The sequence below is a fragment of the Euprymna scolopes genome, chromosome 39 (genome assembly GCF_053919585.1).
Source record: "Euprymna scolopes isolate OS-2025 chromosome 39, ASM5391958v1, whole genome shotgun sequence".
Taxonomy (NCBI): Eukaryota; Metazoa; Mollusca; class Cephalopoda; order Sepiida; family Sepiolidae; genus Euprymna; species Euprymna scolopes.
Genome location: NC_136520.1, coordinates 16,072,008 through 16,084,714, shown reverse-complemented (window position 1 = coordinate 16,084,714; position 12,707 = coordinate 16,072,008). Strand labels below are relative to the sequence as shown.

Sequence of the window (12,707 nt, the reverse complement as noted above, 5' to 3'; positions counted from 1 at the left end):
TTTATATAAAGAACCGTATTGACGTGTGAACGTACACCTATGGTTAGTTCTATTTTATGATAATAGATTTAGGGAAACAGGGTATCGCGTCAGGTGTGATAATGCGTTTGGAGCGATAGCGAGTACCAGTTTTACGAGAAGCAGAAAGAGCATTGGATCTAATGTATGAACTCCGAATAAGAAAGTCCAAGAAAATACCGAGATGATTCTCTGTCACATGCAGAACCAAAAAACTCAAAAAGACGAGGGCCATGCTTGCGAGTGAATCCAAAAAGATATGTGTCTAAAAAAAAGAATGATAAAACTAGCTGTTTTTTCTCACAAACTGAATCTAAGTCAATTTCTAGATTTCTAGATATATTTTAAAATATTCGAGGCGAAAAGAAATGCCAGAACAGAAAACTAAAACTAAAGTATAGTTTTGTCTTTATTTAGTGACATTAAAGTTCACACACACACACACACACACACACACACACACACACACACACACACGCATATATATATATATGTATATATGTATAAATATTCCCTTTTTTTCGCTTCATTCTTTTTCCTTTCCTTATATATAATTTATTCGGTGGTTAGCAGTTACTACAAACATCTATCTGTTTCAATCAATGAGACTTCGTCAGGCGACCCTGAAGCATTCGACGCTATAGAAAAAAGACTAAAACAGATGGCTGTTTGTACCTACCAAAATGTAACTGTTTACCTTCGAATAAATAATAAAAAATATATATTGCTCTTGTTATCGAGCACTATCTAACAACCCCTTTGAGTTCATTAGTTCCTACTTTAAAATATTTAATGTCTGGATATATATATATATATATATATATATATATATATATATATATATATATATATATATATGTATGTATGTATGTATATCCGAAAAATACAAATATTACGTTATTTTTTCTTGTTGTTTTTGGTTTTTCAACTATATACATATATGCTCGATTACAGAAATGTTAATCACGTTGCTTAATATTTGAGTCAATTCAGGTGGCTTTAATTCTTATTGATATATGTACATTACCATTGGTTAATTGATTTTAAATATATTTGATCTTTGGAATAATCTCTTTTAACACACACACATATATATATATATATATATATATATATATATATATATATATATATATATAACTACTTCATTTATTCGCATAAATTTAATATACGAAAGTATAGATTTATGCGTAAATTTTAAGTATTTACTTCAAAAGTGCTCAATACGTAGGTAGAGCTAGTTAGTAATTTGTAAAATATATATGGCGATTAAGCTACACTGAATATTCTGCGTTTCATCCAACTATAGGATTCGTCAGGCTTATGCGCGAATTCTGTCGTTGCTTCTTGTTTTTATATATGTTGAGGATTTCTAGTCGGCCAATCAGCTTTCTAGTATCCACCGCGCCCCTTCCTACCAGCCAATGGGCATGCATTTTATCAAACAAAGGATCTGTTTTAGAACTAGGTTAGTGGTTTTAGGTGGCCGCTCTCCTTTTTCTTTTCTTTTTTTTATACATATAAATATACCTATGTGCACACAACAATGCACATACATATACAAATATATATATATATATATATATATATATATATATATATATATATATACATATATACATATATGTATGCGATCGTTTATGTATATTCATGTTTATTTAATTTTTTTTTCTATTGTTATTGTTAGTTTTAAAGCTATTTTGTATCGCTATCCTAGAGTAAGTTTTATTTTGTGAACACAGTTTTTGCTATTTCCCGCCTACTGTTTAATAGATTTTGAGGTTCTTTAAAGTACAGGATAGAAAATTTTTCATGGAGGCATAATTTACATGGGTCGTCTAAATGTCTGTATGTGGTAGCTTGTCTCATTATTTTCCATTCGACTACCGGCGAATGTCCGCTTTCTTTGAGTTCCCAGTATTTATTCGCTAGTGTTGTTTTTATACGGTGTTTTTTATTTTTGAATGTGCTTTTGTGGTCATAGTATCGGGTTTTGAAATCTAAGGAAGTCATGCCTATGTAATATTTCTTGTTATTCGGGTTTTCTTTCGCAAATAGTGTTGCTTGATAAACTACGCTTTTTGTTAGACATTTATTTTGGACTGGGCAAAGTGTGCGGTTTCTATGTTCACAAAATAAAACTTACTCTAGGATAGCGATACAAAATAGCTTTAAAACTAACAATAACAATAGAAAAAAATTAAATAAACATGAATATACATAAACGATCACATACATATATGTATATATATGTATATATATATATATATATATATATATTTGTATATGTATGTACATTGTTGTGTGCACATAGGTATATTTATATGTATAAAAAAATAGGAGAGCGACCACCTAAAACCACTAACCTAGTTCTAAAACAGATCCTTTGTTTGATAAAATGCATGCCCATTGGCTGGTAGGAAGGGGCGCGGTGGATACTAGAAAGCTGATTGGCCGACTAGAAATCCTCAACATATATAAAAACAAGAAGCAACGACAGAATTCGCGCATAAGCCTGACGAATCCTATAGTTGGATGAAACGCAGAATATTCAGTGTAGCTTAATCGCCATATATATTTTATAAATTACTTACTATATATATATATATATATACTAAAATAGAACAAATATAATTCCATTCCAAGATCCAAGTATTTATTTTCTAACCAATTTTTTTAACATTTCAAACATTCAGCACAGTTTTTACAGATATCTTTTAGTACACAGAAACAATCGCTTTATTATAATTATGTCAATATCGAATGTTTTTATGCGCCTACTCCTTCGAAAAATACTTTTTTTGGCTTAGAAAGAATCATGCATTACCAGCTAATGTCGAGAAAATAGGATTTAATTGCAGATTTAGCACTGCGCTTTACCTTGGCCGGCATCCTAGAATGGATTTTTATAATATAATATTATATATAATATATATATACATATATATATATACATACATATATATATATACATATATATATGCATATATACATATAGATATATATATATATGCATATATATACATATAGATATATACATATATATACATATATATATATATATATATATATTGCTGAAGACAGACCAATTAACATGATGATTAAAAAATAGAAAATGAAAATAAAGGTTAGCTAACCAGCTTTCGTTCCTCGCTCAACAGAGCTACATCGAGGAAAATACGATTAAAAAAAGGTCATGAGTATGTCGAGAGAAAAAAAAACGAAAAATAGGAGGGGAAAAAATTAGAAACTAATAAAGTCGTAAAAAATTTTCTTTTTGCTTGCAAAGGGAAGTTCTCAAAGACTTAATAAAATAGTTTCTAGAATTTGTGGATGTAATGGTGAATGGGACTTACTCAAAGTCGTAAACATGTCAGCACTGAAATTCCTGGCACATGCATGGTTCTTTATGAGGTGCTCGCAAATCGAATAACCATACGTATTACTCAGAACATCCGAAGCTGAAAAAATTGCATATCGAATCTTTGATGATACGTGTAGTTTCAATCGAAAATCCAATATTTGCGATGTTCGCCCAATGTAGTGCGCACTGCAACTACATTTGAATAAGTAAATAATAGAATTATTATTATTTTTCAAACAGACCTATGTTGTCGTTCATTTGCAAAGATATTCTCCCATTCACCATAATAATTCGCCAGGTAGCTTTGCTGCTACTTATATTAACTAACAAGATAATTATTTATTAGTCCTCGCGCGAAAGAACAGGGCACAAAATGTTTTTATTAATAATAGAATAACAATAACAAAGCCTTTCGCTGGCGATGACTACTATTGAGCGTAACCAGTTATACAGTCCTTTTGAAATTTTCATCTCTATTTTTCTCGTTATTTACTGAATATTTTTATTGAACCCTATATGAAATATGCTCCTTATTAAATTGTAAAGATTTTCTATTCTGAAAGAAGTTTTAAAAAATTGAATCTAAAAAGGTTATTTTAAAGTTTTTGTTTTAAAAATTCCGATTTTCTCATTATTCAGATATGTATGACAAAGAGAGAGTTGCAAAAATGAGTTTTGGTGTGAGTAGAAATACAAACTTTAACAGAGAGAATATTCAGACCTGTAATAATACAAAGAGGTGGCTGCAAAAATTAGTTGTGGTGTGAGGAGAAATGCACACTGAAATAGAGAGAAGGAGAGATATAATCTTAAAAAGATAAGATAAAGTAAGAAAAGCATTTAATCCAAGACATGAAAATTGTCAAACAAAATGCTTTTACTATAGGCTTTAAAAATAAAGGTACAAGATTCAATTTGAAATTTATTTATCTTCAAAGTGCACTTTTATACATTTTACAAAGTAAGGTATTAAATTTGTATACCTTTTTGTCATTTCAAAGATTTGGTTATAATGAATTGTCATGTTGTAAGTGAGCCTTTGAATGTTGTTGCTACCTTTTTGTAAGTTGTATCAATCTGGTAAATGCAGACATACATTTAAGGATGTTATCTGTTGTTGTTTATGCAAGAAAAATAATTCAGTGTCATTGGAATCCCTCAGGGGTCATCCTGGGTCCAACTCTCTTCCTGATCTTTCCAATCACATCATTCGTAGACATTTTTGGCAACACTTCAAAGGCTGTAAATGACCAAGTTCTCTCTAATTCACTCTCCTCTGATCTTCATCACGTGCTAAAATGGGGAAAGAGGTGGCTGGTTACTTTTAATGCATCTAAAACCAAACTTTTATCTTTCCATCATCAACGCTCTGATCCCCATCTGGCATCAATTGAAATTAATGGCTCTCGTCTTGGGGAGGCTCCATGTTTTCACAAGTAAAAATAGTACAAACATTTTTAACAATTTTCATGCCTTTGATGAAATGCTTTTCTGACTTGTAATAAAATGTTTTAATAGTTCGTTTAATTTAAACAAGAGGCAAAAATGTCGATATACTAATAACTGTATATATATATATAAATATATATATATATATATATATAGTAAAAGAATTATATATGTATGTCTGTATATATACATATACATACATATATATACATATATATATATATATATATATATATATACAGACATATATATATATATAACATTTTTACTAATTTACAACAAAATAAATAAATTACTACCCTCGCTATATAAAAATGGACTAACCGATAAAGCATCGAAGAAATATATATATATATATATATATTTAGTCTGAAGACATTTGTGGCTAGTATTCCAGACAAACGTTAGCGGCAAGTGAAGTAAGATCACTATGGGAATCTCCTCTTCAACAACACGTACAAGAAATCCAACGGAAGAAAGATCCGTTTCCGGACTTTTGTCCATCGACGGGCTCGAAGACCAAGAGTTTGATATAGAAAATTTGGTTTTTGCTTCTTGTGGTGCCGAAGGCGTCTCTTATGCCGGAGCCCTAAGACTTCTGGAAAAGCTTCGTATCCTGCAAGAACTGAAACGTTTCTGTGGGGTTGGCACCGGTGCTATATTCGCTACCCTTCTCGCAATTGGTATGGACTCTAAAGAAATTCAAGTTGCTTTCTTCGAACATTTAATGAATGTTGAGATCGATGACGCAAGCGGATCCGAACCCATTTCCAATGGGTATATGGATGATTATGGCTGGAACTTCCAATCTCAAATGTCTGACTGGTTTGATAAACTTTTTGAATCCAAATCGTTTGATTGTGCTGTCACCTTCTCGGACTTTTATGAAAAGACTTCCAAAGAATTATGCTTACTTGTAACCAACGTTGATAAATCGACTATCGAGTATTGCCACCCGAAAACCACGCCGGATTTGACCATTAAGAAAGCCCTGCTTATGGCGCTGTCTACGCCCGGTATATTCTATCCGCAGAAGTCCGGTCAGACGGAGTCTTATTACGTCAACGGAGCTATCTTGTGTAAATATCCAATCCATTGTTACGACGGTTGGCTGCTCTCCATGAACGACGAAGATTCTCTTCTAAATAAAATGTATTCTATTACAGACTTTTCGTCGAAGGGATTCGTCTCTAAAAACAAGAAAACTCTTGGATTTTTTCCGATTGATAAAAAGCAGGAAAATTGCTTCAATGACCTGGCCGTTCGACTCTTATCGCTTAATGCGGATTTGAGAGTTCCACGCACAAGACTTGGTTTAAAATACAAAACCGATACCCAGAAACAAACGGCTCTTGTCCATAAATTCACTCTCTTACAAAGGGCTTGTTCAATTTTGTTTCTTACGGCTGAAAAACTTAAAGATGCTCAAGGTAATATCCCCGTCGAACTATTTGCCAAAAAGGTTTTCACTGATAAATCGTTCACAAAATCCGACCGTTTTCTATTCCCAGAAATCGGGAAAAACCTTCAAGATCTGATTTCTTTTCTCCTTAACCTGTCCGGATCCGAATGCAGTCTCCCTATACAGCGGCTAGATCTTTTTATTCAAACAAAACTCTTGACGTTGCTAAATGAATTCTCTGCTTACAACAAAACTGACATCTTCGACCTTCATTCTTATTTCAACACTGTCTTTGATGCCGGTGCTTCCACCACAACTAATCTGTCCAAGTCTGATTATGAGCGCACTGTTGGCATCTTGTGCCGACATATTGGTCCACAGGACGTCGATTTTGAAAATGATGATCAAACCTTTCTTTATCGCCAAGGCTGGAATGCAACTGTCGCGTTTCTCCGAAATGTTCTGAAATCGAGAGATTCGAATGTTCAAACCGATGATGTTGAACGTGTTTGAACCCCTTTTTACTACACTTTGATTTCTTTTTTTAAAATTGTATTTAACTAAAAGCGTTATTGTTAATTTGTTAACTTAAATATTTAATCTTGTATTAATTTAGAAAAATAAAATAAGTTATGTACGTCTCTTAACTTTGCAACTAAAATGTTTTTGAATTATTTTTTGAATTATTTGGGAGATGTGTAAATTTGTATATTTTTTTTATTCTGACTATTATCTTATCTTCTAGTTTTCTACGTTTCGATCAATTATACCTCAGACCTAGGAATGTCGAATCCCCAACTATATCCACAGGTTTCACTGAGATAACTACTGAAAGCTGTGGATGTAGTTGGAGGATTAGACGCTCTTATCCCGTTGCGGTTAACCTGACGAAGGCCAGATGTATAATTGGCCGAAATGCCATAGTAAAAAAAAAAAATAGATGAGGATAATCGTCTGAATAATTAAATAAAATCGACTAAAAGGTTTTTGTTAATCCAAAACTTCTTCCAAGCACATAATCCAATCGATCGTTTCGACTTTATGTAGAATCGCAGTTCAGGTACTTTCGTTTCCATGGAGTTGATACAAGTGCTACGTTTCTGATGTTCTCGTAATAAGTAATATACAAATGAACTTCATCTCCTACGAACCTTGTGTAAATAAAGTGGCTATGCCTATTTCGTTTATGAATCTAGTTATTCTATTGGTTCTTGATATTAGTTGGTATTTGTTAGATAAACCGGGTTAGAATACCATACCCAAGTTGTCGGTTCCTGACCGGTGGCCCCTATAAGTGGATACTATGATAAGCAGATGTCATTGATAGATTTGAACTTTAAATCAGGTTTTTTAAAGTAATTTGACACTTAACCCTAACTCGTTTATTCCTTTCATCAGAACATGTACTTGTAATGAACAACGTACATTAACTCTAAAATAAATATTTACTAATCGTTTTCTTTATAGAAATCGCAAGCTAGGCAGGCAACTACTTTTGTTAGCAACTAGAATATAGTTCAGGGTCAAAACTAAAATCGTGAGGAATATGGAAATATTCCTAACAAGAAACCCACCCATCCATCCCCATTGTCAGTAAAATCGTTAAAGAACAATGTAAAGGATGCTATATATATATATATATATATATATATATATTATATATATATATATATATATTATATATATATATATACATACATACAAAATACTTTATTAAACGTTTTCTGTTTTTCAAGTTTAAAATTTCTGTAAATTATGAAACTATTTGTAAAGTTATTTAGTGAACGATTTTTGTTCACGCAAATTCCTTTTTAAATTGCAAAATACTTCATAACTTCTCGATTTTGATTGACCAAAGACTTTTGTCGTAGAATCAACAATGTTATTCAGTCAACTGTTGTTAATCTTTAGAGGGATATTAAATTCGTGCGTTTGGCAGTTGTAAAAACTGCTGATTTTCCTCGTCTCTCTGCCTAACACTAAACGAATTCCATGAGCAGAGTTTTTTTTTTTTTTTCGTACACTTACTCCCTTGAAATAAAATACCAGACAGCTGCTTCCTAACTCTATATTTGTCGTTTTCAAGGCTAATTTCAAGTCTCTTTCTCTCACTCACTCACTCACTTATTTCACATATTCAGTCAATGGCCACCTGCCGCCCATTGAGTCTTCGGGCGTTAGTAAGCGGGAATCACCGTTAATAAGTCCCTCGCAGCACAGAATCCATGATCTGTATTCTTCCTATTCCCTGTTATATTCTGGTCACTATTGACCAATGATTCAGCTCCTCCGCCAGTTAGATACAATTTTGACAACCTTAGTTTTTGCAAGGGGATTGAGTCCTCCTCTCGAAGACTGTTTGAGATTTACAAATGTTGCGCACTACGGTTAGCGTCGCTTAATTTCGGTGACCTAATGAGAAGCCGTGCGCCAATGTGACTTTAACTTAATATTACATCTTTGGATTAGTTAAATTAATCCATGTACAGCAATATGATGCTTTTAGCTAAGAACAAGGTGTATCTGCTCTTATACAGTTCTTCTATCAAAAAGGAAGAAATCCAAGACTAAAGTAATTTGTTTCAATCTAGATTTCACTTTATCGAGGTAGCTTTCTTTGTTCTCCACAGTAAAAACTGATTTAATGACGAATTTCCGATTATAGGGGAGGAACGTAAATATGAACATGTCAACAAGTTTACTCTGCGTGAGTAAAAATGAATATGCAAGATTAAAAGATTGCCTCGCTTCAATTTTTTTTTTTTAACTATTAAACATTAAAAGCATTAAAATATATTTAAGACCTGTTCTTTGTGCTAATTCTCCCCTAAGATTTCCGCTTTTAGACGATTACATGTGATCACTTTAAAACCATTTTATGGTAAGGCAAATCCCCCCCACAAGTTAAAATACGCTTTCACGATGTAAAATAATCACTCGCTTCTGAGTCGCTTGGAAGTAGCGATCCTTAATTTACGTATCCGATAACGTTTTAAGGATGATTCTCGATCAGAAAGTTAAATCCATGTAGTATCTCACCTCCCCATATCAGCACTAATCGTGGATTAAACAGTTACATATATTCGACGACTTATTATACATAAGATATGCACAAAGTGCTTTTATGTATTTTTTCTGATCTAAAAAAATCCATGTTTATGGGAAGATTTTTTTTTTCTATCGCATATTTAATTTTAAAAATAGTTCTTAAATTGAAGATTCAAATGTTCTGTAGGAATAAATAAACACATTTTAATGTTCCCATCCTTTTTAACAATGAATACTCGTAATGTAACATAGGCAAGAAATCAAATTATCTGATCTAATGAAATTATCCTTAAATTACCATGTACATATTTAATGCTATGATGGAACGTTTCTATAATACAGGGTGGAACGATAGAACTCTCACTCTAAAAAGAAAAAAACAACCCACTACATATTTATTTTAAAACTTATTTTATTAAAAAAAGTCAATTCAGGTAACTTGATTTATGTAGTAGGGCTGACACCTATTCCATGTAACTGCGTTCAGCCTAAATCGTCGCCTCGATAAAGATCTCGAACTATGAGCATGCCTTTTCTACAAGCGCCGCTGGGAGTTTTGCGATCAAGCTTCCTCTGGTGTTGTGGAAGGTTATGTTGACGTATGACCCAACTAAGTAGTTCAGGTAGGGAGAGGATGGGGACAGTGAAAGGAGGATACAAAGCCGTAGCACTCATTCTGAAGCCACCTCGGTCGCTCTGGATTTGTGGTTCGGCGCCGAGTCCTGCTGCCACTCCCAGGGACTGCCAGCGGCCAGCTGATTGCAGCATGGGGTCACCACACTCTTCAGCATATCCAGGTACACTTTGGTGTGGATTTTCAAACCGACTTTAGAGATGTGAGGTGGTATGATCTGCCCTCACTTCAAACCACACCAAAGATCATAACCGTGGCTGGAAACTGTTTTCGTCACTCTGAGCACGTCATTGTAAATCGTTGCAATCCAGTGATGCATTTTGAAGGTGCAGGCAATCGTCCTGTTTTCATAAATTTAACCGGTAGAGAGCATAAGTTGTACAGCGGCGCATCTCCGATCTCGCTCCATGAGCATTGTGTCACTTTCAGAAATCATAGAAAGTCCCTATCACTTTTGGCGTTTGTACACAACTGGCCAACCTATAGATACTCTACAACGAAAAAAAGGAAAACTACTTTTCATCAATGGAAATGGAATCCTCACGCCTTTTCTAGTGCGACAATTTTACTGTTCCACTCTGTACATATATAATCGACTGCAAACGCGGGCAAACACCTTTTTGTCTTGTTTTATAAACGGCTTTTAATAGATGTATCCTCTGTAATATACAGGTAAAATATTTATTCGGTGGGTTTCTATCGATATTTTTTATTTTTCAAGTTTGGAGAGATTATCGAGATTCCAAAAATGACCTTATCTCCGCTATTTTTTTGTTCCAATATAACGCTTGCCACTACATTTGTCAAAGTAATTAAACATCTTAAAATAAATTCAAATGCAAAAACTTATCTAGGTAGGTCGAAGTATAACGAAGTAACAGTTGTTAGGGACCACTTTTTATTTTGTTCTAAAACATCTGATGTCGCTGGTGTGCTGTAATCTGATACGTTTTGATGGAAGTTTTAAGAATGCTATTGCCAGATCTTTTTAAATGAATCTAAATGATTTAATCCTTTTAATAGCGATAAGTAATATAGTATCGTTTCTGCTATCATGAGACTCTGCATTTTTTCTTTTTGTACAGATATTAATCGCACGTATTACATCCTCCTTTCTGGGAGAGGTAATGTATTATCTATTCTGGTGTAATTCGAGGGGGTGCCAGGGATTTTTTCCTTTGTCATGACACAATACTCGTAGGCATTAAATAATTGTTAAAAATATCGGCGTAGTTGATAAAAATTGAAAAAAATCTCAAGCAATTCTTAGTAAAGAGACTTTCTTTTTTGTATTTATAAGGACCAATTTTCTAAGCAGTTTACATAACGCACCAATAGATAAAATGTTTTTCTCACAAACACTGGCCATTTTTTTTAAGGAGATATATACTTCTTTTATTATATGGAAGATCTAGTAAAAAAAATCTAAAAAAAAAAAATTAAAGCAATATTATTGTTGTTACAAAAAATAATGAATATATATAGGACATTTTTTAGGAAACTTTAAGAAAATTCAAATCAAGAAAATAACAAATGTCTTATCAGGTAAGTCTCATGAATAAATATTTTTTTAATAACAAAAAATTCATAGCAAACAAAATGTTCTTTTCTTTTTTTTTTGTTCAAATAAAATTATCTTTTTTTTTTCAATAATAAAAAACTAAGATACAATAAAATGTCTGAAATGGTTAACATTATTGCGATTTCTTGGATATACGTTTCGGAAAATATTAGCGTTTTATGTGTTTTAAAGAAGATTTGATGGACTTTTTTTACATTTTAGTTGTTAAAACATTCAACATACACTTATAATATGTATATATGACTTACACGCTTCTAGAGATTGAATGTTAAATCCCCAGGGCAAGCGACTCACAGAAAATATAATTGCGAATTACATAAGACTTCTAATCAATCATGGCTACCGGAACCCTAGTTCCTTTTGATAAAAAAAAGTCTCGAGTTCGAGTTGTTAGAAATGAGTTTTGAGTCTATTTTGTATGGAATCTAAAGATTTCACTCATAACAGCGTGTAATCTTACTGATCTCTCTCTCTCTCTCTCTAACTATATATATATATATATATATATATATATATATATATATATATATATATATATATATGGTAATTGAATGTGAAGAAACATGCTATAATAATTCATACTGTAATATAATTCTTCCAAAACGTTTACAAATACAAGGAGTCAAACGAGTCAAAATCCTACCAAACTTGTTTTATCTTCCCCTCTTACCGTGTCTGAACGTTTGTTTGTACACTGCGTAGTCTTTACAGAAGATTCTCATTCAATCATATGTTCCAATACAGTTTGGCACAGATTTTAGCTTCAGGTCCAGCCTTATGAATGAATACAAAGAATCATACAATATGGTAGACACACTCTCTGCGTCCCGCACACACACACACACACATATATATATATATATATACGCGCATATATACACTTATATATGTGTATATATATATGTATGTATATATATATAGTCACATATATATATATAGTCACCTATATATGTATATATATATAGTCACCTATATATGTATATATATATATATAATCACATATATATGTATATAGTCACATATATATGTATATATATATATAGTCACATATGTATATATATATATATATATATATATATAGTGACATATATATATAGTGACATATATATGTATATATATATATATAGTGACATATATATAGTGACATATATATGTATATATATATAGTGACATATATATATGTATATATATATAGTGACATATATATATA

General features: G+C 32.2%; 1 protein-coding gene across 1 annotated transcript; it reads left to right on the top strand.

Moving 5' to 3' along the window:
• The first annotated feature begins 5,205 nt into the window (after positions 1-5,205).
• On the top strand, positions 5,206-7,753 carry LOC145263654 (uncharacterized). The gene has a single exon (XM_080120527.1). The coding sequence runs from the start codon at positions 5,262-5,264 to the stop codon at positions 6,744-6,746; it is 1,485 nt and encodes a 494-aa protein (XP_079976653.1). The 5' UTR covers positions 5,206-5,261; the 3' UTR covers positions 6,747-7,753.
• Positions 7,754-12,707: the final 4,954 nt, after the last annotated feature.